Raw genomic sequence first — 25596 nt, 5'->3', positions numbered from 1 at the left:
TGTTTCCTCCCAGGAGATTCCTAGAGGGGCCCCACGGAGGTTTCTCCCCGCCTTTTCCGGTTACAGTTTCGGAGGCTCGGATTTGTAAGTGGAAAATGCTTGAGAAGAGGCAAAAAAAAATCTTGAACACCCAGTTTTTATCTAGAAAAGTTCGTAAGTAGAGGTGTTCTTAGGTAGAAGTACCACTGTACCAGTATTATGTTGACAGATATTTCATGCCCAAACTATAGCAGATCTTGGTGCAAGTGTGATAGTCAATGCAAAATGGAAGCAACAAGACTGCCTGCGACACAAGCAGAAGACCACCTGTAGCTAAGAAGTAAAGCTCACAGACAAGTTCGTCAAGGTTCAGAGCTTACTGATATATCATAGATATGCACATATGCATTCGCACACTATATTATTATTATTGTTGTTGTTGTTGTTGTTGTTGTTATTATTATTATTATTATTATTATTATTATTATTATTATTATTTAGATTTGTATGCCGCCCCCTCTCCGTAGACTCAGGCTGCACTTCAGGAGTTACAGGGTCAGGGTGCAGGACACAAATATTCACAAAATTCTCAAGGACAAAATTTCAAGCAAGCATCTTTAGTCTGCTGCTTTAATAGTAGACAGGTGGCAATTTCTCTGTCTCCAAATTATTAAAATCCTTCTTGATCACACAAGGCCTTAAGATGAAAACCAGGGATGATACAATGATGATGATGAGTGATCTGCAGTTAGATTCACAATGGAACACTGGTGAAAACTTAATAATTCAACTCCTAATTAAGGACCTAAGAATGATTGAGGTAATGCCGAAGGATATAAGCAGTTCCAAGCAGGGTGTGCTTTCTCTCTCTCTAAAATTAGGATTTTCAGGTCTGATAAATTCAAAATTTCCAAATGGCAAGTGAGTCTTTTAGGTAGTGCTCTAAAGGTTCAAATCATGATTGATATAACAGTGAATTTCTTTTTCCCATATTATTATTATTATTATTATTTACTGTTGTTACCTTTTGCTCAAGGGACAAGCTTAAGGGAAATGAACACTTTCGCAAATAAAATACTCAGAGAATTAGAAGAACGGAAATGTATAAATAATATATATTGAAGGTGCACATTAATTGGAAGGAACGCCATTTGGGGCCAGTTATATGTGAGAAATTAATTGGTTTGCCTTCTGTGAAAGAGGTATTTAGTAGTAGCATCAAATGGGGAATCAAATGATTAATTCATGATCTAAACTACTTCACTCTGGTTCTGATCTTGGCCAAATCACTTGTTTTCCATTTTATTTAGAATTTTGCAACAGAGGCCAGCCAAATGTTTTGAGAAAGGTATCAGCAGGTTAAGAGAGCATCCCGCTGTTTATTCCTATAATGTTTCTAACAGAAATAAGGAAACTAAACACACATACATACACACACACACACACACTTATGAGCTATAATTGCACCAATGTAAAAGAGGATTGCTATGCCCCATTTTCTTTCCTAAATACAGAGTGGCTTTGTTCTTATATCTTAGCAATAGAAATAAGCACTTACTGTATATACCGCTCCATAGTTCTTTACAGCCCTCTCTAAGTGGTTCACAGAGTCAGCATATGGCCCCCAAACAATCTGGGTCCTCATTTTACTGGCATCGGAAGGATGGAAGGCAAGTAGGATGTTTGCCCTTGATCCTGGCAACCTAATTCCATACAGAGTAAGGTCCGCTGCAAATGATTTCTATTTACAGGGTTCTTTCAGCATTATAATGGAGGCTGCTAAGCTTCTCTTACTAGATACAAAGGTTCTTCATTTCCATCGGGAAGTCATAATTTGGGTGGCTAATGGCTAATATGTCTATCCATGCTTCTTAAAGAAAAAGGGGGGTTTAAATCAAAAAGAACCACCTGCCCTAAAACTCAGGAAAAATACTTCTTTCACTGGCTGAGAATGTGGCTTTGGGTATCTCTCGCGCGTCCCCTGAACTTTGCATTAATAAAATTTATTTGACTATACTGAGTTACATGGATTATAATCTCCAATAGCCATTGCTTACTGCACATAGCTCTACTATGGTGTAGAGAATTAGCTCAACCAGGATGGTTCTAATACAATTTTAAAAATAGCGATATGACTTTAAAATGTGGAGTTTGGTTGTTTTCTTGGAGACATTTAATTACCCAACTAGCTAACATCATCAGTACTAGAAGGAACTTGTATTACAATCACTTATGTACACTATAGACGGAGCGCTCCTAAATATTATATATTTATATACTAATAAACAAAATGATTAAAATATTAGAAATATAAAAATACAGAAAGATTATATTATTATTATTCGCAAATCCAAATAGAAATTCCACTGCTATTATAGATAATTGTATTTTTCCCCTGCACAGAAAAATATGCATGAGATGCTCCTCTGAGAGATAATGACAATTATATACACTCGAAGTCTAACTTCTACACTAAGTCTTTGAGATGATATTTATATATAGCTTAAGAATACATTTGGAGAAGAACAGCTTAAAAAGTAGGTGTCAACATGGACTTGTGCAAGGTAAACTATGGCAGATAAGTAATTACTTTTCAAAATGAAATCACTATTGATTTAAAGAAGCCAGGAAACTAAGAAATTTAATACCTACAGGCTCAAACTATTTAAAGAAAAAAACTTTTGACAAGTTTCAAAATGAGGTTTCTAAATTGCCTTAAAAGAATCTGAACTGTAGATTGAGTACATTTTTGAAAAGGCTGCTGGGAGATAATTTGCATTTGTTTTGATTGCCACTGATTTAGTAGATGAGCTAGAACCAGAGAAAGGGGTTAACTTTCATATTACTTCCTTGCTCATTTTCACTGTACTTCAAATAAAGACCAGAGTTTGGCTGCCAAATAGATTAATTCCAGAATGTAACATAGATGAAATTCTAGATGATAATAATAATATTCAGCTTTCACCATATAATATTTACCATTTATTCACTTCTTCGGGGGAATCAAAAAGCTCAACGTACAACAAGGAAAGGGAGCCATTGCCCACTGCCCACTTCTGTATTTCTCAACTACAATTCCCATCACCAATACTACTGGCCGTGCTGGCTGAGGCTACCAGGAGCAATAGTTAAGCATCTGGAGAATCGTTAGCTCCTTATCCTTTGTATCTCTGTTATCCATATTTCTTTTTAGCATTTCAAGTTAATGACTGATTAGGGAACTGAACGCATAGCTTAGGCTCTGATTGCAGCAATTGCCTCTTTGGATCAAGTGCCTGTGTCGCCCCCCCCCCCAATCTTCTGAGAGGCAGAATGACAGTCAATCTAAAAGCAACATCCACTGGATTGAAGTTTAAAATTATTAAGAGATTACATGCTAGCATCGCTGGAGTGAGACAAAGCCATACAGTCACTGCTTAAGTGAAAACATGCATTGGAAGAATAAAATTAATGAGTGCAGAGACAACACTGGGACTATTAATGAAGAATATAAAATTTTAAAAACCCGATGGGAAATGCTTACAGTGTATTAACATTAAATTAATTAAATCAAAGGTACGTTTACACATAAAAAGCCTTTAAAACTATTTATCATTTCCCCCAGATGATGTCAAAGCATTTTTCCAAAAGACACAAGTAACTGTAATGACATGATGTGCAATTTCTTTAATAAAACTCAGACCGGCAGTCAAAGAAAGAACCTACTGCTAAATTAATACATACATTGGCACTGTATATTTATTTATTTATTAATTATACAGGGACATTCCTTCATTTATCAAATCCATTTCTAGGATGAAATAATTAGTCTTCAGTCAATAGTATTGAGAAGGACCGCTGAACTTACCTGAACGGTCTTCTCGATGCACTGCAAGGAGAGTCCAACATGGGTAATACTTCAGCCTGATTGGCTAGGGATTGAGTTAAATTAGAATAATTATAATTAGCTCCACCCCATCGCTACCCCAAATAGCTCAGTCAATAAAAACAAAGAAGTAGTACAAACAACACAACTTTATTAACTCAACAATATAAAGTTCAACTGAGCCCCTGGGCCAATTGCACGGGTTGGGTTTGGACTCTCCTTGCAGTACATTGAGAAGACTGTTCAGGTAAGTTCAACGGTCCTTCTCCAATGCACTGCTGCGGAGAGTCCAACATGGGATATACCCAAGATTATGATGATAGGGTGGGCAACGGCTGGACCAGGGGTGCATGTGTTTCACACACCCTCTGCAGCACTCTTTGGCCGAAGGCCACTTCGGTGGACCCAAACAAGTCCAGTTTGTAATGCTTTATGAATGTATCTGGAGTAGTCCACATTGCCGCTCTACAAATGTCCTCTAGAGGGGCCTGAGAAGACCATGCCGCCGATGTTGCCGCACTCCTTGTAGATTGAGCGGTAATGTTTTCAGGCACCTGTAAAGACTGTGCTTCGTAGGCAGTCACAATACACGATTTCACCCAACGGCTAATTGTCGCAGGAGACACTTTAGTGCCCATGGAAGAAGGCATAAATGACACGAACAAAGCTTCCCTTCTACGGTGCGAAGCCGTTCTCTGAATATATATTTTCAAGGCGCGGTGTACGTCAAGCTTGTGCCAGCGCAGATCCAAAGGGTAGGATGAGTTCTTTCTCTCTATGGAATAGCGTGTTAACCTTTGGCAAAAAGGTTGGGTCCAGACGTAACACCACCCTATTTGGGTGGAATACGCATAAATCCGGTCTGACGGAGAGGGCTGCTAGTTCTGACACCCTCCTGGCCAACATGATGGCTACCAAAAATGCCGTTTTAAACGATAAGAGTCTTAAGGAGAGGGTTTAAACGGTGGAGCAGACAACACCTTTAAAACTGATGGAAGATCTCACGTTGGGAATCTGTGCACTGCCGGTGGCCGCAGATTAGAAGCTCCTTTTAAGAAATCCCTAACCCATGGATGATGAGTCATGGATCTCCAGTTATCAAACTTCAGAATGGTAGAGATGGCAGCCATCTGTCTGCGCAGTGTTAGGGGCTAGATCCTTGTCAAGTCCAGACTGCATAAATTGTAACAGAGTCTCTACTGACGAAGATTGTGGATCTACATGGATACTTGCACAGAATTGACAAAAGGTCGCCCAAGTGGCCTGATATATTTGCGTAGTTGATGGTCTGCGCGCTGCTTGTATGGTTAGAATTATGTTGTCCGGTAATGATGCTTGTCTCATTCAGTCCCCCTCAAGTGCCACGCGGCTAGCTTCCACCATTGAGGGTCCGGGTGGAACACTGACCGTTGGCTGAGAGAGACTCGATGGTGGTAAGACAGCTAGGTCCATAAGATCTGCGAACCATGGTCTCTGAGGCCAATACGGAGCAATGAATATGACTTCGGCCCGTTCCCATATGAGTTTGGCAATAACCTTGGGAATGAGGAACACTGGCGGGAAGGCGTACAGGAGACCTGCTGGCCACGGTCACCTCAGGGTGTAGACCCCTTTGGCTCCCGGTGAGGGGAAACGGGAGTAAAAGCGAGGGAGCTGTGTATTTTGTGGTGTGGCGAACATGTCCACCAGTGGCATACCGAATTTGTTGGCAATGTCCTGAAAGGTCTCCGTACCCAGGCGCCATTCCGCTGGATGTATGGTCGATCTGCTGAGCCAGTCCGCCTGTACGTTGTCCACACCTGAAATGTGCTCGGCTCGCAGTGAGAGATTTCTCTCCGCCCAAGTCATTAGGGCTTCTGCCTGCATCATTAGCCTGTCCGATCTTCGACTTATAACCATTTGTTTAGTGACCCTTCCAGTTATAACAACACTGGAAAAAAGTGGCTAATGACCATTTTTCACCCTTACGATGCTTGCAGCATCCCCATGGGCATGTGATCAAAATTTGGATGCTTGGCCACTGGTTCATATTTGATAGGAGCAGTGTCCCAGGGTCACGTGATCACCTTTTGCAACCTTCTGATAAGCAAAATCGGTGGGGAACCCAGATTCAATTAACAACCGTGTTACTAACCGTGTCATCCAACGGTGACAAGAAAGCTCATAAAATGCAGCAAACTTCACTTACCAAGGGAGTAACAGAAACTTCGGGCTCAATCAAGATCATAACTTAAGAACTACCTGTGGTCCTTTCAATCCTTTTAAACAAATCAGTGGCAACTCTTTTTTGCGGGTGGGGGGGGTAGATGTTGCTGCAGTTGGTGAAGGAGCCATGCAAGTAAGAAAAACCATGCTTTACTAATCCTGCGGTTCCCCATTCTGAATTTTTATAATGATTGAATCTATGCACTGAATTACACCAAGTTCCCTCACCAAGAAGGTGAGTGCTTTTAGAACTGAAGCTGGAAACCAAATCCTGTGCTATATGACAAAATGGCAAAGCGGATTTACTCCAGTCACAAAAGGCAGATCTACAGAAAAATTCCCGATACATTAATAAGTTCTAGGTTCAAAGGAATTTGGCATATTTAGCAGTCTAGAACGTATGTCAACTGTTTCCCAGTTATCCTGCAAAAAAAAGTGGGGAGGAAGGTTTGTGATGTTATTTAAGCCATAACATCATTTATGTAAGGAGGGGCAGTGAAGAGTGGGACAATAGTCCTCCTACTTCTGCCTGGCCAAGGCTTGGCACAGCCTCTTTCAGCAAGCAGAACGTTTGGGGTTTTCATTTTCTCATTCAGTATTCCAACATATGGTGAGGAAACACTGCCCTGCCACAAGCAGAAGGGCATATCTGAATAAAACCCCTTATTAGTAGCAATATTTAGCATTCACATAGTACAACTGAATGTACTGTATGAATGCTAAGGGCTGCAGTAATTTTTAGAATATTCGTGTAAAACTGGCTAAGTGGCTGAATTAGCAACAACTTGCTGAAGATTGTCTAGGACTTTCCTTACGGCCAATAACCCCTTTCAAATTTCCTCACTAATGTGAAGGTAAGAAAACACAACTTTTTAGAGCCTTGGTTGTTTGAGACAAGAATAAAAGCAGCATGGAGAAAATATTCCCATCTGACAAGTCAGCCCTCTACAAAAATTGTCCAGTTAGCAATCTTCCAAAGATGTTTGTTGCCCCAAATCACACAGATGGAAAACTCTGGATTTTGATGGGGTAGAAGGAACGGTATCCATTCTTCTTTCAAAATTCCAGCTGTCTCCTCCAGTTGCAGGGATCTTTAAACAGGGGGGTATTTTGAACAGCCATTAAAAGACTAGTTAACTCTCCTATATAACCCCCCCTTCCTTGACTCACTTCAAAATAAATTTCCATACAGCAGGTAAGGGGGGTAGGAGGGTGGGAGAGGAATGAAGATTTGAATTCAACACGGACCATTTAAGCCAGAAAACAATCTCTTCAGATCCCCCTCTCTCGACTCTATTAGATTCACATCCTAAGACGGTTACAAATGGTCTGTGCTTTGAATACTGTTACCTGTAATAGCCGGGCATCACAATATGAACGCCTGCACTTGGTTGACAGATGTTTGATACTTCCCGCTCATCCATTTTCCGCACAGAATCTGTGAAAGGTCCTGTAGCATTGATAACACATTTGGCTTTGACATCAAATTCCTGCCCTGTGAAAGAAAACAGCATCAATCACATACTCCATTTGTTTTTCTCTTCGCTGACTCTCTGGATTATTAATTTATCCATGAAGTTAATCTATTGTGAAGTGTGTGCAGACACAGACACACATACTCAGGGCTCGTACACGTGCACACAGAACCAAGCAGTTCAGTTTCCAACAAAAATTATAATAGATACGGCTTTTAAGCCAAGAGTACGTTGACTCCCCAATCCCACAACAGATTCAAACTTAATATTAACCGCTCCAAACTTGACTGTAAAAAATATGACTTTAACAATCGAGTTGTCGAAGTGTGGAACTCATTACCGGACTCAATAGTGTCAACTCCCAACCCCCAACACTTCTCCCTTAGACTCTCCACGATTGACCTCTCCAGGTTCCTAAGAGGCCAGTAAGGGGCGTATATAAGTGCACTGATGTGCCTTTCGTCCCCTGTCCAATTGTCTTCCTTATCTCATTTATCATATATATTCTCTCCTTATCTATATATATATCATATATATTCTCTCCTTATCTATATATATATCATATATATTCTCTCCTTATCTCTTATATCATATATATTCTCTCCCTCCCATCTACTTCTCTTCTTTTTACTTTCTATCGTTATATATATTACTTAATGTCTATTCTCTTCCATATGTATTGTATATTGGACAAAGAATAAATAAATAAATAAATAAATTTTTGAAGATCAGACTTGTGGAATGAGGAAAAAGAAGCAGAAAAGAATAGTAGCAACCTTCCGACTTCTTCGGGCCCCATCACTGGGCTTTATTTATCGACATTCTCTATTTAATGACATTCTCTAAACCCCTGAAATTTGTTAAATGGTATTATTGCTGAAACGCACCACCCGGCATTTCAGAACGTCAGCTTTGCTTGACAGAAGGGCTTGGATGTAAAGCACAGCTTAGCTTGCCAAAGCACTAGGATTTGAATGAAAGCCTGGCAGAAGTTAAGGATGATTGGCGGTAATGACATGCCACTGCACTTTGGAAGCATGCCTTTTTTGTCAGCTAAGCGATATTTACAAACTCCAGCCCCCTGCTGCACTCTCCCTTCAACCCACCTTCTTTCGCTTAAGTTTGAGGAGGAGAGGATTTCCCCGTTTTTTTTTAAGCCGGAGTTAAAATGCCTTTATGGGTAGCGGCGCGTCCCCCCACTTATGCTCAAAGTACATGCAGCTACTGAGGCTGCAGGGAGACTCTGGGCAGCCACCCAGCCCCAAAAAGCATAAAAAGGAAGGGGGGTCTCTGAAAAACAGAAAGACACCCCCGGTACCTGCCAGAGCAAGCTACCTGGAGACAAGGGAGCTTCATAAATGCCAGGGAGAGCCCAAAGGACATACCTGTTTGAACATCCCTGCACCTTGCTCCGCAAACACGGCTCTTCCCGGTCTCCGGATCCATCTTCTTCAGCAAGTGCACCACTTCAGTGTAATTGGCTATGGCAGCCCCATACCTGGCAGCAGTCAGGGCGATGGCAAGGTTCATTCGTGCATCATTGTGCTGTCCTGCAGCGGGGGGATTGAGGGGGGGGGGGAGCACAATCACAGAAGGACAGGAGTCACCTCCAGCCACTGATTTGTGGTATGGAAGGGTGTCAGAACCAATCTGTCACATCTGTCCCTGTCACACTGAATAGCCGTGACGGCTGGTCAGATCTACCAAGAGATATCCAAAGAATCACTGACTGTCTGTAGTGTAGCATATTCTCCTTAAAATAAAATAAAAAAACATAGGCAGCAGAAACTGAGCAAAGGGCTGGGATTCTTGTCCAGTGGTGAACCTATGTGCTATAACTGAAGTGCATGTATTTTACAATCCAACCCAAAACAAGGCACCACTTTCTGGGACTGGAGAAGGCGGAGACTGTACTGGCAGTAATACAACATCTTTGAAAGATGCCTTTCTTGACAGCCCCACTGGTGTTAATTAAGCATCTCTATTAGCACATGTACAGCATGACATTAAAAAAAAGAAGAAGTAGTTAACGATCTTTCCGAGATTCTATAGCTAAGCTTTACCTTCCTGCATAACAGTGCTTTCATGCACCCTCGAATTTCACAACTTGCAGCATTTACAATAAGTATGCGTGTGGAGGAAAAAAATCTTGGGACATGTTAAAGGTACGTACAAGGGGGGAGGGGACCCCAAAGGTTAGGTAACAGATCACTTTAAACATATATATCATTGAAGATTTATTGCTGAATTTTCCTACTTGGAGGTAGAGGGAATCAACATGGAAGGGAGCGCGTGGGAGGTGGGAGGGAGGGAGAGAAGGAAGAGTGGAGATGATTAATTACTTTAAAATAGTGGCATCACCTGAGACTTTCTATTTATTATTGCCACTGAAGTTAAAACCTTGTCTGTTGGCTGGGAGCAATTATTCCCCGTAGCAAGGGCCAAGCTCTATGTGCCCGGCATAATTAATTACCAAGGGCTAGCCTTCTAAAGGCAAGGCTCAGCGTGCCCAAATGTTGGGACCAGCGCATCAAGATAATACTGGTAAGGAGGGGGTGGGAGAGTGAATGGTAATAGATACTGTTGTTGATTTATGTAGCCGGCATACCAAGTGTTCAGTATACAAGATTTATGTAAAATTCGTCCCTTTCCAATTCTGCTTCACCAACACCTGGACACTAAGCAAGCAATATGTTTCAAAAAAACCAAAAGGGCAAAATTGTAGAAAAAGGATCAATGTCTCCCAGAATTCATCACCTCTACTGCCCTGTCTTTAAAACCTCTTCCTATGCCAACCTGCTGGAAGGAGAAGAAATGAACCCAAGGGAGGGAAAAAAAGGAACTTCAATGGAAATCAGTGTGAAAAACTGAGAACAAGAGCCTGGGTGAAAATGTTCACTGTATTTGAATGCCTAATAAATGAATAACATGGGACAAATTGCATGGAGGAAGATGGCAAAGAACCTAAATGAACTGCAAACCACATAAATGGGAGACAATGTGGTTAGGCACACAGACACACAGTTCCTTCAGATCTTGTCAGAGCTGAAGAAGCTTCTTGGATGATGTTCTGTCTGGGTCCCCCCAGACGCCAACACCAACCAAAAAGAGTAGCCAGACACACTGGTAAAAAGCAAAGGCAGTTTATATACTGGAAAGCAAACACAGGTAACAAAAACTGTTCTTACAGACAGGAACACGATGAAGCTTCACAGAGGTTTCACGAAGGCCAGGCAATAAAACAGGATTCTTGCTGGCAAAAACAACACTGGAGATAATAAAACCCACGCCTCCCACAAGTCTTTCAGCCTTCTAGGCCACAAGCCAAGATCAGAGACGCCAAGAATCGAAGCAAGGTCACAGGACTCCCAGTTGATAACTCTTCACAAGACTGTAAGGGCGGGCCTGCCTTTTCAACCCTGCTGAGGAGAACCACACCCAAACCCAGCTGTTGCCAATTCAGGGATGGAAATATCTTTCTAATTGGCCCCTTCTTTGAGCTGCACGTCTCTGCCTCATGTCTATTATAGCCTGTGCGTCTTCATCCAATGAATCCAGGCTACTAGCTGGGGAGAGGGCCCCCCCCCGGGGGGTCTCAGGCTGCTCTCCCTCCTCCTCTTCCTGACGTTCCTCTCCCCCGTCTGCCTGGTCCTCCCCCTCCTGGTCACTGTCCTCCTCCTCTGGACATGGATCTGGCAGAGCTCCAGCCGGTCCCTGAGGAGCCTCAGGCTGAATCACAACAGATGAGAAGTGAAATGTCTTCAAAGAAAAACCAGAAAGGCCAATTGCCTCTTGAAAAAGCACCTTTGGGACCGACACACAGATACATAGGCTCACAAATGACATATCCCGAATAAATCTGGAAAATAGGCAAGCATTTTATGCATGACTTTAAAACTATCTGACTAAAGTTCTCCACTTGGGCTCTAATTGTCTAAAAGCAAAATTACACATTTACAGGTACACCACATCGAGGGAAGTCCAAGATTGGTGGAAAACATTTCACTAACAATAAATAACAGTATGGATAGCTTCCTACCAAGGAAGTGTTATCAAAAACTCATCTCATTTAGGGAACATGGTCTCTAAACCAAAAATGGATCCACAGAATAAAAAGACTAGAGTCCTTCCATTTTTAAGAACAAGCAAATAATTTACTATAGAAAAAGATATATCAGGAAGACAGAAAAGGAAACTAATTCTAAAAAGGATTTGTTTTCATTTTTTGTGCTATTATTTTGCCTTATGCAACGTATTAGCTGTTCAGATAACTGCGGCATTTGAATCAGAGCTTAAAATAAGGAGCTCTTGCTACTCTTCTTCTGTTACAAGAACTGTTTGTATAGTTGACATGGCAACTACAGAATGAAAAGCATAGTGGGTAGCCATCCCTCACCAGATGCCGGGGACCATGTGTTTCCCCCCCCCCCCCCCAGATTTCAAAGGCTGCCTTGGCTGGGAATTTTAGGACTTGCAGTCTAATTTGTGGACACTGTCAGGTAAAAGACGACTAGATTATTCCAGGGCCGTTCACAAAGTGTAGTGAATGTGAATGCCATGCAGAAGAACTGGGGAAAATGGGGGATTATATACATTTACAGTAACCATAATTTTTGGCAATGCTAAATAGATACTGCAAACGTGGAACTAGAATCTCAAATTTATTTTGCAAGCCTAAATTTTATTTTCCCCCAAATCTGCTTGATGGGCCTCAAATGAATGGAAGGATTTCAATACCGACTTAAAACAGTTCATTTATTGACATTTTAAATTTACAATGGTACTGAAAAAAGTGACTTATGATAGTTTTTGCAACCGTGGGAGCATCCCCATGGGAACATGATCAAAACTCAGACATTTGGCAATTGATTCATATTAATGACGGTTGCACTGTCCTGTGCTGCATTAATAATAATAATAATAATAATTATTATTATTATTATTATTATTATTATTATTATTATTATTATTATTGAAAAATCAACAGACGATCCAAAGGGCAGACTCTGTAAAGATACAGATGAAACAATCGATCACATACTCAGCTGCTGCAAAAAGATCGCACAGACTGACTACAAGCATAGACACGATGCTATGACACAGATGATCCACTGGAACTTGTGCCGGAACTACCATTTACCAGTGGCAAAGAATTGGTGGGATCATAAGCCCAAAAAAGTGGTTGAAAATGAGCAAGCAAAACTACTGTGGGACTTCCGACTTCAGACTGACCGAATTCTGAAGCATAACACACCAGACATTGTGATTGTGGAGAAAAAGAAAGTATGGATCATCGACATCGCAATCCCAGGAGACAGCAGAATTGAGGAGAAGCAGCTAGATAAATTAGTGAAATACGAAGATCTAAAAATTGAGCTGCAACGACTCTGGCATAAGCCAGTGAAAGTGGTCCCAGTGGTACTTGGCACGCTGGGCGCAGTGCCAAAGGATCTCAGCGGACATTTGAAAACCATTGGAATTGACAAAATCTCCATCTGTCAATTGCAAAAGGCCGCTTTACTGGGATCCGCAAACATAATTCGCGGCTACATCACGCAGTCCTAGGTGCTTGGGAAGCGCCCGACTGGTGATGAAATATGAAATCCAGCATAGTGATCGCGTTTGCTGTGTTGTACTGATAATAATAATAATAATAATAATAATAATAATAATAATAATAATAATAATAATATATTAGATTTGTATGGCGCCCCTCTCCGCAGACTCGGGGTGGCTCACAACAAAGTTGTGTGATTAGGTTGTATGATTAAAATAAATAAAAGGACTTGTGAGTAAGTAACTAGAATTTTGCTGTCTCTCCTGAAGAGTTTCAGGGTTCAGAAGAAATTCTACAAAGAAGAAGGGTTCTTCTCCAAAGCATCTGAAGGCAGGACAAGAAGTAATGGATAGAAACTAATCCAGGAAGGGACCAACTTAGAACCAAGGAGAAATTTCCTGACAGTTAGAATTATTTATCAGTGGAGCAATGTGTCCCCCAAAATTTAGGGTATTCCAGCACTGGAGGTTTTAAGAAACGACTGGACACCCATTTGTCTGAAATGGTAGGATCTGCTGCTTGAACTTGGAATTGGACTAGGAGACCTCCAATATCCCTTCAAACTCTGCCATTCTGACCCAGAGCTTTTGTCACCTTCTGACAAGCTAAGTCAATGGGGAAGCCAGATTCATTTGACAACCATGTTACTCATTTATCAACTGCAGAGATTCTCTTAATAATTGTGGCAAGAAGTGTCTTTATCACTACATATTTTGAGGAAACATGGAGTAGCAAAATCTGTTTGCACCAAAGGTGGACAGAATGGACCAAGCTGGAGAGCCAGTTTGGTGTAGTGGTGTAAGGCAGTGTTTCCCAACCTTGGCAACTTGAAGATATTTGGACTTCAACTCCCATTCGCTGGCTGGGGAATTCTGGGAGTTGAAGTCCAAATATCTTCAAGTTGCCAAGGTTGGGAAACACTGGTTTAAGGTACCATACTAGAAAGCAGGAGACTGTGAGTTAAGACTGTGAGTTAGCTATGGAAAGCCCAGCTGGGTAACTTTGGGTCAATCATTCTTCCTCAATCCAACCCACCTCACAGGGTTGTTGCTGTGGGGAAAATAGGAGGAAGAAGCTGCATTGGATATGTTCTCCACCTTGAATTAGTGGTAACAGTTATAAAAGTGGGATACAAACAAACAATAAGGCTCACAAAGAAAAACTGGAACTAGTCAGAGAGATGGGATTGGGATGACACCAGGTGTGAAACTGTACTTAGACTCTTAGAAGTGTAGCACCCGAGGCCTTACCAGATAATGAATTTCTCCTGGAAGGGGAAAGGATGCGGAGGGACAGATCAGAATTAGGATTAACTTGGTGGAGGCGGCTTTTAATTATGTTGTTACCCACTTCTTTTGTATCAGCCTTCAACATGTCACAGACATCTTATTGCAATGTCAGTTAAGTAAATGCAGAGTGTTAAAATGAAAACCAAATGTTGTCAGTGCCAGTTTATGGAAGCCACACTGAAATGTCACTCAGAAAAAATGTCATGACAGCTTTACTGTGTCCATTTTACAATACTGGGAACAAGTGCAGTGATGTCAGTGTGTGTTACTAAAGAGGGGATAATTAACATGTCTTGTAGGTATATAAGTGCAGACATCTGTGTAAACAAACAAAAAAAATCTACACAGGTCTAATTCTGAAGCAGGATGCAAAGTAGAAGAAAAATCGCAAGTCGCGGTCATGTAATTTTTCACATCTTGCTTTATGTTAAGAATCAAAGTAAGATTGCAAATTCACTTGCGGTCGCATGATTTTTCCTCTTAGTGACCTCATTTCTTAGTGACGGCCCAAATTTCTGCTCCCAACTGTGGTGCTAAATGACGACCTACCTATAGAAAATTATAAAGAACCACAGAATGCACACTCATGCTAACCCAAATTACAATTAAAAAGTTACCCATTACAAATGTGGTCCTGATTCACTCTACCTGTCCCAAGTTCACAGGAATCAAATGACCCTCACAATCTTGTGAAACACAACCAGAATGCGGATCTCTACCATCTTAGGGGAACAAACTATTCTACAGACTGTCACCCAAAGAAACACATCTCTGGGGTATCATATTTTTATCTTCATAGGGGGGGGGGGACCATGAGCAATTGGGTTGAATGCACAAATGGGGCGGCTTCGGTCTCATGAGACAATCCTGGAAATACTGTAACATTTTATTAAAATGATATAGAACCCATGACCTGTTGGGTCATCATTTCAGAGATGTTTCCTCACCTACCACAGACAAACAGAATGACCAAGGTAGGCAAAAAATCAGTAGAAGTGAAAGGGACTTAACATTGACTTTCCTTGTAAGAAGGTAGGAAGGATTATTGGATTATGATGACCATGTGACTATGGCTGAGCACAGCAGCATGTGATGCAACAGCATTAAAGCCACATTTCAATCCTATGAGGTTCAAGGTCCTGGATTTTGGACGCCTTCTATAAGTTAGTCCATCTGAGTTATATTGATTCAATAATTACAGTATTGCTCTGTAATACTGTACATTTGTTTCAACTGAAGGTTACAAACATTGATACTGACACAATTTGTATAACTTGGAGTTAGCAAGGACTACATTATTTTTCTCTCATCTTTAGTTCCCTGTTTTTAAACTACTGGATGAAAGATGAGCTATAGAATGTTAACAAATAAAGTAAGATAAATGCACACAAACACAAACAAATTCTAACAAGTGGTGGAATTTTTTTTCAGTTCAAATTGACCAGAAGACTTTTTTTTAAAGTAGAAACAGTCAACAGTTTTATAACTATTGTCTGTCTCACAGGACATCAAGAAAAGTCTACCTTACATGATCTTGTCTAAACCAACTTGCATTATAATCCCAGATGTTAAAAGAGACAGGAGGCAGTATGTCAGAGGCATACTGATAAGGTCCCACAGAGTTGGCCGTCTCCGGGTCTCGTCGACCAAACAATGTCGTTTGGCGGGCCCCAGGGGAAGAGCCTTTTCTGTGGCGGCCCCAACCCTCTGGAATCAACTCCCGCTGGAGATTAGAACGGCCCCCACCCTCCTTGTGTTTCGCAAGTTACTCAAGACCCACCTATATCGCCAGGCATGGGGGAATTAAGACATCTCCCCCAGGCTTTCTTATATTTTATGTTTGGTATGTATGTGTTGTATGGTTTTTAAATTGTTGGGGTTTTTAAATTTAATTTAATTATTAGATTTGTTCCATTGTTATACTGTTTTTATTGTTGTTGTGAGCCACCCCGAGTCTTCGGAGTGGGGCGGCATACAAATCTAATAAATTGAATTGAATTGAATATAGAATTACTTTTCACGAAACAAACTGACTTCATCACTCACCAGAAATATGTGGTAATTTTTAAATAAATAATGAGAGAAAGTTTTATTCACTGTAGAGAGAAAAGTCTACCACAGAAACAGGCTGCCAAGGGAGGTACGTGTTCGATTTGTGAAAAAACCCCAGTAAAAAACAGTAAGGGATGAGGTGTATAACTTAGCAAGGGAAAATACTTTAACTTATAAAGGAAAATCATGGTATGATTGTGTTGTATGGTTTTAGTGTTGGGTTTTAGATGCTTTTAATATTAGATTTGTTACACTGTTATTATTTTGTTGTGAGACGCTCCGAGTCTACAGAGAGGGGCGGCATACAAATCTAATAAATTATTATTATTATTATTATTATTATTATTATTATTATTATTATTATTATGTCAATACAACACAGCAAACGAGATCACTAAGTTGGATTTCGTATTTCATCACCAGTCGGGCACTTTCCAAGCACCTAGGACTGCGTGATGTAGCGGCAAATTATTTTGCCAATCCCAGTAAAGTGGCCTTTTGCAATTGACAGATGGAGATTTTGTCAATTCCGATGATTTTCAAATGTCCGCTGAGATCCTTTGGCTTATTATTATTATTATTATTATTATTATTATTATTATTATTATTATTATTAATCATTGTGTTGAAACAAGTCCCCAGATGGATTAGGGGAAAAAGAAGACACAGCAGAATAGTTATAGTATTTTACTTATAAAATATGAACTTCCAAGGAACTCATAGACCACAAAGATGCCAAAACAATGAATAAATTTATTCAGAAACTGTAGTTTTAAAAAAAATCTGAGCCGAATACAACTAATTACAGCAGACCTAAGAGCCAAAACCAAGAGCTGCTTCCTGCTTTTACTTTAATCTGTCACGAGCACCCTAACGCTGCCTTGTCATTTCCCACAGCAAATATTATGTATGGCCACCAGCTTCTCATACTTAAAACACTCCAGGGTACTACAGGGCAATGAGAACAAAAAGCACATATACGAAGATTGTTATTGACATTTGTCTGCCATTAATTTATGCTCGCTGTCTGATGGTATTAGCAATATACCCTATTTACTCATCAGGAAATTCTGACTACAGTTCTGAACACACACAGCGACACAATCTATTAGATTTGTTATTATATATTGTTTTTATCATTGCTGTAAGCCGCCCCGAGTCTACGGAGAGGGGCGGCAGACACATCTAATAAATAATAATAATAATAATAATAATAATAATAATAATAATAATAGTAATCTTTCTGTGCTCTTTCTAGCTTGCCGAACTAGGAATACCAACTTCGACTGAAACCAAAGTGGGAGACCTCACTATTCCCACCAAAAATGTGCAAGCCTAGAATACTTGTAAATCTTTTCTGCATATACTGCAGGTATCTAAAAAAGAAATAGGGTAAAAATGTTTTAATAACCGTTCATATTAATTTAATAAATACTAATTATTCCACTCTAATAATAATAATTAAACTCTATTTTAAAAAATTAACTCATTTCCCATATACGAACTACCGTTCTCTGTCTCTCACACAAGCCTCTCTTACATACAAAAACACACAGGTGTATATACAGTCATCCTTCCCTACAAAAGGAGCAGAAATTCTTCCCACCTCCAAATAAATAAATGCAGGATTGTTAAAAGGGTTAATTATACCAGGAAAGAAGAAAAACTACACGTTCAGAGTTAATTATACCAGGAAAGAAGAAAAACTATATGTTCAGGGGTTTCAAACAAGGTTAAATTAATCAGAAGAGACCATTTGGTATAACAGATAAGGTATCAAGACTAGAAACCAGGAAGCAATGAGTTTTAGTCCCTCCTGAGGCAGGAAGCTGGGTGTTCTTGGGTCAAACCACTTCTGAAATCTTGCTAAGAAAACTTCAGGATCTCACATGCACAAATATCACCAAGCAAGCAGTCATTTTCCATGAGAGCTGATGTTCCAGCTACTTTTAAAAGACTTTCACTTAGTATCACAGAGAGGGGCATTATACAAATCCAATTAATAATGATGATGATGATGATGATGATGATGATGATGATGTCTCCAGTTACTTGCACCTCCACCACTGCTCATTTTCTGTACAGATGGTCCTCATTTAGCAATGGCTCTTTCAATGACTGTTCACATTGATGACAGCAATGAAAAAGTAATTTCCCAACCAATCCTCACATTTAGAACCTTTGCAGATCTACACAGCAAAGGAAAGCTGAAGTACTGTAAGATCCTAAGCACAGTTGTGGGTTTCCTTGGCGACTGCTTTGCTTACAGACCAAGTTGCCAGTCCCAATTATGGTCACTAAATAAAAACTAACACAGTGAATTATGTTCTATTCTAGTTTTCGGAGAAGGGCGGCATACAACTCTAATAAATAAATAAATAAATAAATAAATTCTTCTCAGTAAGGCAAATTTTCCCACATTGTGTGCAAATGTGGGCAACACCACCAATCTTTTCATCCAGTAAACATAAGACCTTACAGACAATCCTCACTCCATCAAAGACCTTGGAATACTCATATCAAATGACCTAAGTGGCAAAGCCCACTGTAACAACATCGCTAAAAAGGCTTTAAGAGTTGTTAACTTAATCCTATCTAGCTTCTGCTCCAGTAATTTCACACTACTAACCAGAGCATACAAAACTTTCGCCAGACCAATCCTTGAATACATCTCATCTGTCTGGAACCCTCACCGCATTTTGGACATAAACACTCTAGAAAATGTCTGGAGATACTTTACTAGAAGAGCCGTTCACTTCTCCACTCGGAACAGAATACCCTATGCAACTGGACTTACAATCCTAGGTTTAGAAAGCTTAGACCTACATCGCCTTAAACATGACCTAAGCATAGCCCACAAAATCATCTGCTACGTCCTTCCTGTCAACTACTTCAACTTCAACCATAACAACACACGAGCACATAACAGCTACAAATTGTTAGCAAACTGTTAGTAAACCACTCTAAAATCGACTGCAGGAAATACGACTTTAGTAACTGAGTAGTTGATGCATGGAATTCACTATCAGACTCTGTAGTATCATCACCTAACCTTAGACTATCCACTGTTGACCTCTCCCAATTCCTAAGAGGTCAGTAAGGGCGTGCCTAAGTGCACCAGAGTGCCTTCCGTCATCTGTCCTAATGTTTCTCTTTTACTAGTATCATGTATATAAATATTATTATATCTTTGTATACTACCAATACGTACTTGACAAAACAAATAAATAAAATAAAACTCAAGCATTAATGCAGGGGGTTAGGCTAGAACATCTCTGAGGTCCTTCCAACTCTGTTATTCTGTATAATGGCCAATGAACAGATACAGTCAAATGATGCCTCCTGCAAATAAAGCAGAATAAAAATAACCCTGAAGTAAGCTGCCAGAGAGGTCCTAAGTTTATGGGAGGAAGATGCTTCTTATAAAACTTCACCAAAGAAAATCCTCCTGGTTCAACAGGAACCTAATGTTTTTTATAGGTTGGTTATTCTTCATAAAATCTTTGACCAAGATCCTGAACAATGAAAAGCCCCTTTCTAACAGGATCCTAACTGGATTCCCAAAGATTACAAGTACTTCTGGACTCAAAAATTCCTCAGTAAGTGGTGCCATCATTAATTGAGGCGTTGTGCACCTGATTTTAGGTCTTTGCCATTCATTAAGCAAATCACTCCCAGTCAGTAAGTGAGACATTACATGACCACAAACTTGGCATGGACAGAAACAGTTCTTACAACCTTTGCAATTCCAATTATTTTATTCCCTACAAATAGACTTTAATCAAACCACTTCTACAACAAGCGAACAGGACCCACTAAAGAGAAAGGGGTGGGGGACTCAAACTGATCAAGTCGATTTAAATCACTAGTATAAATCAACTCGATTTAAATCATAATTTTTAAAGAGCAACTGTCATCTCTCCCACAACAGCTCCTCCTCTGACCCACTGTTGACTTACCGACAGTCCCAATATTACGGAATATACAGCCTCATGCTACATAATTAAGCTCACGCTGAATAAACTAAATTACTAATGTATTTTAAATAGAAAACTTTCTCTAGATAGATTTTTAGTCCAAAAACATTTTATGAAAACAAATTTGATAAAAATAAAAAAAATCCGACTTAAAGAAAAAAAATCTGATTTAAATTGTAAAAATCCAGATTTCTTTTTATTTATTTTTTTAAAAAAACATCGATTTTTATCCACCCTGGCTCAAACCCAATTCCACACTGTTGCCTTTAAAATCCAATGTAATCAATTCTTCATTAAAAATAGTGGAAGAATTAACAACATAGAATTGTCTTAATATTTTTTTTTGAGGGGGGGTTTCAGCTAACATCACAGAAAGTGGAAGCTTCACATTTGCAAAAACCTTCCCCCTCTTTAAAAGCAGTATCTATGGCACCATCGTCATGCAACGAGATCCATATTTAACTAATGCCCTACTATTAAGTTCACACAAACCTCACACATATAAATTATATGCTTCAATGCAATATTTTCTCCGATCACCCTTTGGCACACCGGGGAACGCCAAGGGAGTTTGCAGGATAATGCTCAAATAAAGTCGAGAATAATCCTGCAATTTTTAGGACAGCATGGGACCTGAAGCACACCAGCACTTTAGTTTTGACTGTAAGAATCAGCATTTGATTCCCAAGCCAAAACACACCAACAAAATAAAGCAAAATCTGGACATTTCATCCAGATCCTCATAAATTTGCTGCCTTAAACCTGGAACTCACAAATGGATGAATCTAGCCAGTCAGCGAGCAAAGCCAATTTAATCTGTGGCTCCCCTGGGGTAAATATAGATCCCGGTCCTGCCCCCCCCACCTCCAATTCAGCCATAATCCCTGGTTCCTGGGGGTTAAAAAAAAGCACTGAAGTGAGGAAAATTCTGCAGTAGGATATAATGATCCAAAATGACAGGGACAATAATGACAATGAATTTCATGTCTCCCAGTCATGTGCTGGGAATGCTTGACTGGGCTGACTTATACAATTAAATTGTTACAGGTACAGCAAGAGATGCAGCTATCATCTGCAAGTGTTTGGGGACAGTGCCTCCAGCAACCAAAGCGCTATCAAATGCAAAGCCAACCTTTTGTTACAAGCAAACTAGGCAGCTACTGGTACATTTATGTGTGGAGCAGTGCCTTTGCAACTGGAGAGGCAGGGAGAAGGTGGGAGAGTAGAAGCCAGTAATCACACACCAAACTTTTAAGGGGTACAACTATAGCCACGGAAATTTATTTGATGACTTTAAGAAAACAGTGTAGAGCTGGATAAACAAGACTTACGGCAGGGATGTCCAACACTGGCAACTTTTAAGACTTGTGGACTTAAAATCCCAAGATTCCCCAGTCAGCCATTATTATTATTATTATCATTATCATTATTATTATTATTATTATTATTATTATTATTATTATTATTATCGTTATTATTTATTAGATTTGTATGCCGCCCCTCTCCGAAGACTCGGGGCGGCTCATAACAGTAATAAAAAACAAAATAGTAATGAAACAAATCTAATATTAAAAAAACATATAAAACCCTATCATTATTTTAAAAACAAAACAGCACATTCATACCAAACATAAAACAAAGTATAAAAAAGCCTGGGGGAAAGGTGTGTCAACTCCCCCATGCCTGGCGGTATAAGTGAGTCTTGAGTAGTTTACGAAAGACAAGGAGGGTGGGGGCAGTTCTAATCTCCGGGGGGAGTTGGTTCCAGAGAGCCGGGGCTGCCACAGAGAAGGCTCTTCCCCTGGGGCCCGCCAAACGACATTGTTTAGTCGACGGGACCCGGAGAAGGCCAACTCTGTGGGACCTTATCGGTCGCTGGGATTCGTGTGGTAGCAGACGGTTCCGAAGGTACTCTGGTCCACTGCCATGTAGGGCTTTAAAGGTCATAAACAACACTTTGAATTGTGACCGGAAACCGATCGGCAGCCAATGCAAGCCACGGAGTGTTGAAGAAACATGGGCGAATCTTGGAAGCCCCACGATGGCTCTCGTGGCTGCGTTCTGAAGTTCCCGAACACTTTTCAAAGGTAGCCCCATGTAGAGAGCTGGGTGGGGAATTCTGGGAATTGAAACTCACAAGTCTTAAAATTGCCACGGGTGGACATCTCTTCCTTATAGCATCCTTACTACAGAGCCCATGTGCAGTATCCAATCAACTTTTATAACACTGCTTACGTTTGCCAGCAAGGCGTTGAATGATTGGGAGAAAAGTTTTAAACAAAAGAACAATTAAAACAACATGCTCATTGAAAGATAATCCCAAACCAAGAGGCTGAAAACTTTGCCTCTATCCACACCGATGATATCATAGGCGTATGCACTGTGGTTCTCAGAAGCCACAAAACAAAACAAAGCCAAGCAAAGCAAAACAAACAATATTTACAAATACAGTTCTTCAACAGCTTACCCATTTTATTGCCTTGTATCTGCTCAATAAATAAAATCACTTGCAATAATCAGAAGCTTAGTGGTTTTCTTGGAAACATTTCATTACCACACTAGGTAACGTCATCAATGTTAACAGTTCAATAATGAAATATCTACAAGAAAAGCACCAAGCTCAGAGAGCACCAAGGAGGACCCCACCAATCAACCCTGACCTATAAATATTCTCTGCTGTCAATGATTCATCAGGACATTTCCTTCTATTCAAATGAAATCATAGCATAAAAACTCCTTTAATTAACAAGGTCCCATTGCTCTGGAATGCAACACCAAATCCGCTTTCTATAATCTTTTTTAACTGCAGGTGAGTGTAAGGTTTGTGTAGAGATTTTTCAGTTTATAGGAATGATTCAGAAATAATTTTGAGTCTCAGGACTGCCTTTAACTACCCTTAATAGTTTCCTCGCCTTGCTCCTGGCCCCCCATGGATTTCTACTGATATAAGACGCTGTCATAATTCTATTGTGATGTGCATGCTGGGTTTCACCTGTGAGAAACCTTTACAATAGCAGCTTTTGACATTGTTTTTATTTCAAAACGAGAAAAACGTTTTAAATAAGAAGTTTTTACAACTGCCTAAATTTAAAACTGGGCTGGACCTCAATCAAACACCTCAGGTCCCTTAAAATTATAAATTAGTCAAAAATGAATTATAAACCTGTAATTTCCCATAATTCAGCACACACTGAAAAAGGAGCCATAGGAGTCTAAGCGAAATTGGGTTTCTCTCCAACTGTTGACAACTTAATGAATGTTCTACATTTTTCTCATTGATTTCTTTATGCTTCACCTTTCCTCTACATACATTAAAATAAAACTTCATAAAGTTTACAGTAGGGGGAAAAAATCTTTTTGAAACAAAGTCACTTTATATTTCCACAGACCCTTGGCTTTCTCCAATTCTAAATACTGTCAACACAAAATATTTACAATTATCCCTAAACCTGTGTTATCTCTTTTTTATTCTTCCTTAATTAACAAATGTAGGAAACAGGCTCATTTCAAGGTAATTTCTCTGCAAGTCGGCCTTCTTCGGGTCCCGTCAACTAAACAATGTCATCTGGTGGGACCCAGGGGAAGAGCCTTCTCTGTGGTGGCTCCGACCCTCTGGAACCAGCTCCCCCCTGAGATTAGGATTGCCCCCACCCTCCCTGCCTTTCGTAAACTCCTTAAAACCCACCTCTGCCGTCAGGCATGGGGGAACTAAAACATCTCCCCCTTGCCCATGTTGTTTTGCCGTTTGATTGATTGACTGTGTGCCTGTTTTCTATGTATATTGGGATTGTTTTATGAATTTTTTAAACTTAAAATTGGAATTGGATTGGTGGGTATTGGATTTGTTACTATGTATTGTTTTTACTATTGTTGTGAGCCGCCCCGAGTTTGCGGAGAGGGGCGGCGTATAAATCCAATAAATCTAATCTAATCTAATCTAATGCAATTTATGAATGTCTGTTTGATAGGATCTACGCGAAGAAATTTCAAGTCAGATGACACTTCTATTTACATAGCAATCTGTTTGATGAGATTCTACTACAAGGGGGTTATGAAGTCCTTTGGTATACATTTGAAAAATAAACAAATAAATGTGTGCATCCAGGCAATCATGGCCAATCACAAAAAAAAGGCGTCAGGATAATTGGACAGAAAACCACCAGAAACTCTAGGGCTACAAACTAAAATGGAAAGTAGAATGAAACATCCCCCCAAAAGTTGGCCAAACCACTTACTGTATTTTTCAGAGTATAAGACGCACTTTAGTTTTGGGGGAAGAAAATGGGAGGGGGGGCGAGAATCTGCTTATTGGTATTCATCTGGCTAGCATCCTTAGTCTGCTCAGCTTCAGCACATTATTTTATCCCCTGGCTAGGGCTTAAAAAAACCTTTATTTTGAGAGAGTAACAATGAAAGAGCTAGCAAGCCAGCTGAAAAAAAAAGCTTTCATTAAGAGTGTAAGACAGAGCCAAATTTTCAGCTTCTTTTAGGGAGGAAAAAGGTACGTCTTATACTCCAAAAAACATGATAAATTATCTTGCAAAACATGATCAACCCCTACATGGACATCTCTGGGAAGTTACCAGAATTCAGACTTGAAGGAGATTCTATTTAAGACGTACAGTGATCCCTTGTTTTTCACGGGGGATGCGTTCCAGGATCACCTGTGAAAAACGAATTCCCGTGAAGTAGAGGAAAGATATTTTTTAATGTATTTAATGACTATTTGGACTTTTAAAACCCACCCTTTGCATTAAACAGTCATTCTATAATGTTTCTCAACTGGAACTACATGTGATATCCTACCAGTTTCTTTAATAGAGTACAGTAGTACTGCGGAAGAATTTTATGAATTTTAATGGATGTAAAATTTTTAATGGATTTAAGCCTCCTTTGAAAACCCGTGAAATAGCGAATCCGCGAAAGATGAATGCTTATGCAAGCGAGAATGTGCATGTGTGCTCATTTGCTGCTTCAAGTGGCCTGGCTTTGAACAGCTTGCAGACCAGTAGTGGGCCATGGGCTGGGACTCCTGGTTTAAAACAAAAAGAATCATTAAGGAAAAAAAACTATATAAGGTCCCATATGGTACCTTTAAAAAATGACTTCACCAGTTTTAAATAAAGGGAAAGTTGGTTACAAAAAATATTAGTCTAGCTTTTGCATTGTGCTCCTTTTTAATTTTTCTTCAGATGCA

The 25596-nt window shown here is 39.9% G+C and overlaps 1 protein-coding gene across 2 annotated transcripts in view; it reads right to left on the bottom strand.

Moving 5' to 3' along the window:
* GPD2 (glycerol-3-phosphate dehydrogenase 2) overlaps positions 1-25596 on the bottom strand; it is a 130205-nt gene that overhangs the window by 30426 nt on the left and 74183 nt on the right. For both annotated transcript variants that reach the window (XM_070731543.1, XM_070731542.1), the window contains exons 7-8: positions 8910-9074; positions 7400-7544 (exon numbers count right to left, since the gene is read on the bottom strand). In XM_070731543.1, coding sequence (XP_070587644.1) covers positions 7400-7544; positions 8910-9074 — 310 coding nt within the window. The remainder of the gene's footprint in view (positions 1-7399; positions 7545-8909; positions 9075-25596) is intronic.

The sequence above is a fragment of the Erythrolamprus reginae genome, chromosome 1 (assembly GCF_031021105.1).
Source record: "Erythrolamprus reginae isolate rEryReg1 chromosome 1, rEryReg1.hap1, whole genome shotgun sequence".
Lineage (NCBI taxonomy): Eukaryota > Metazoa > Chordata > Lepidosauria > Squamata > Dipsadidae > Erythrolamprus > Erythrolamprus reginae.
This window is presented reverse-complemented; position numbering and strand designations above follow the sequence as displayed.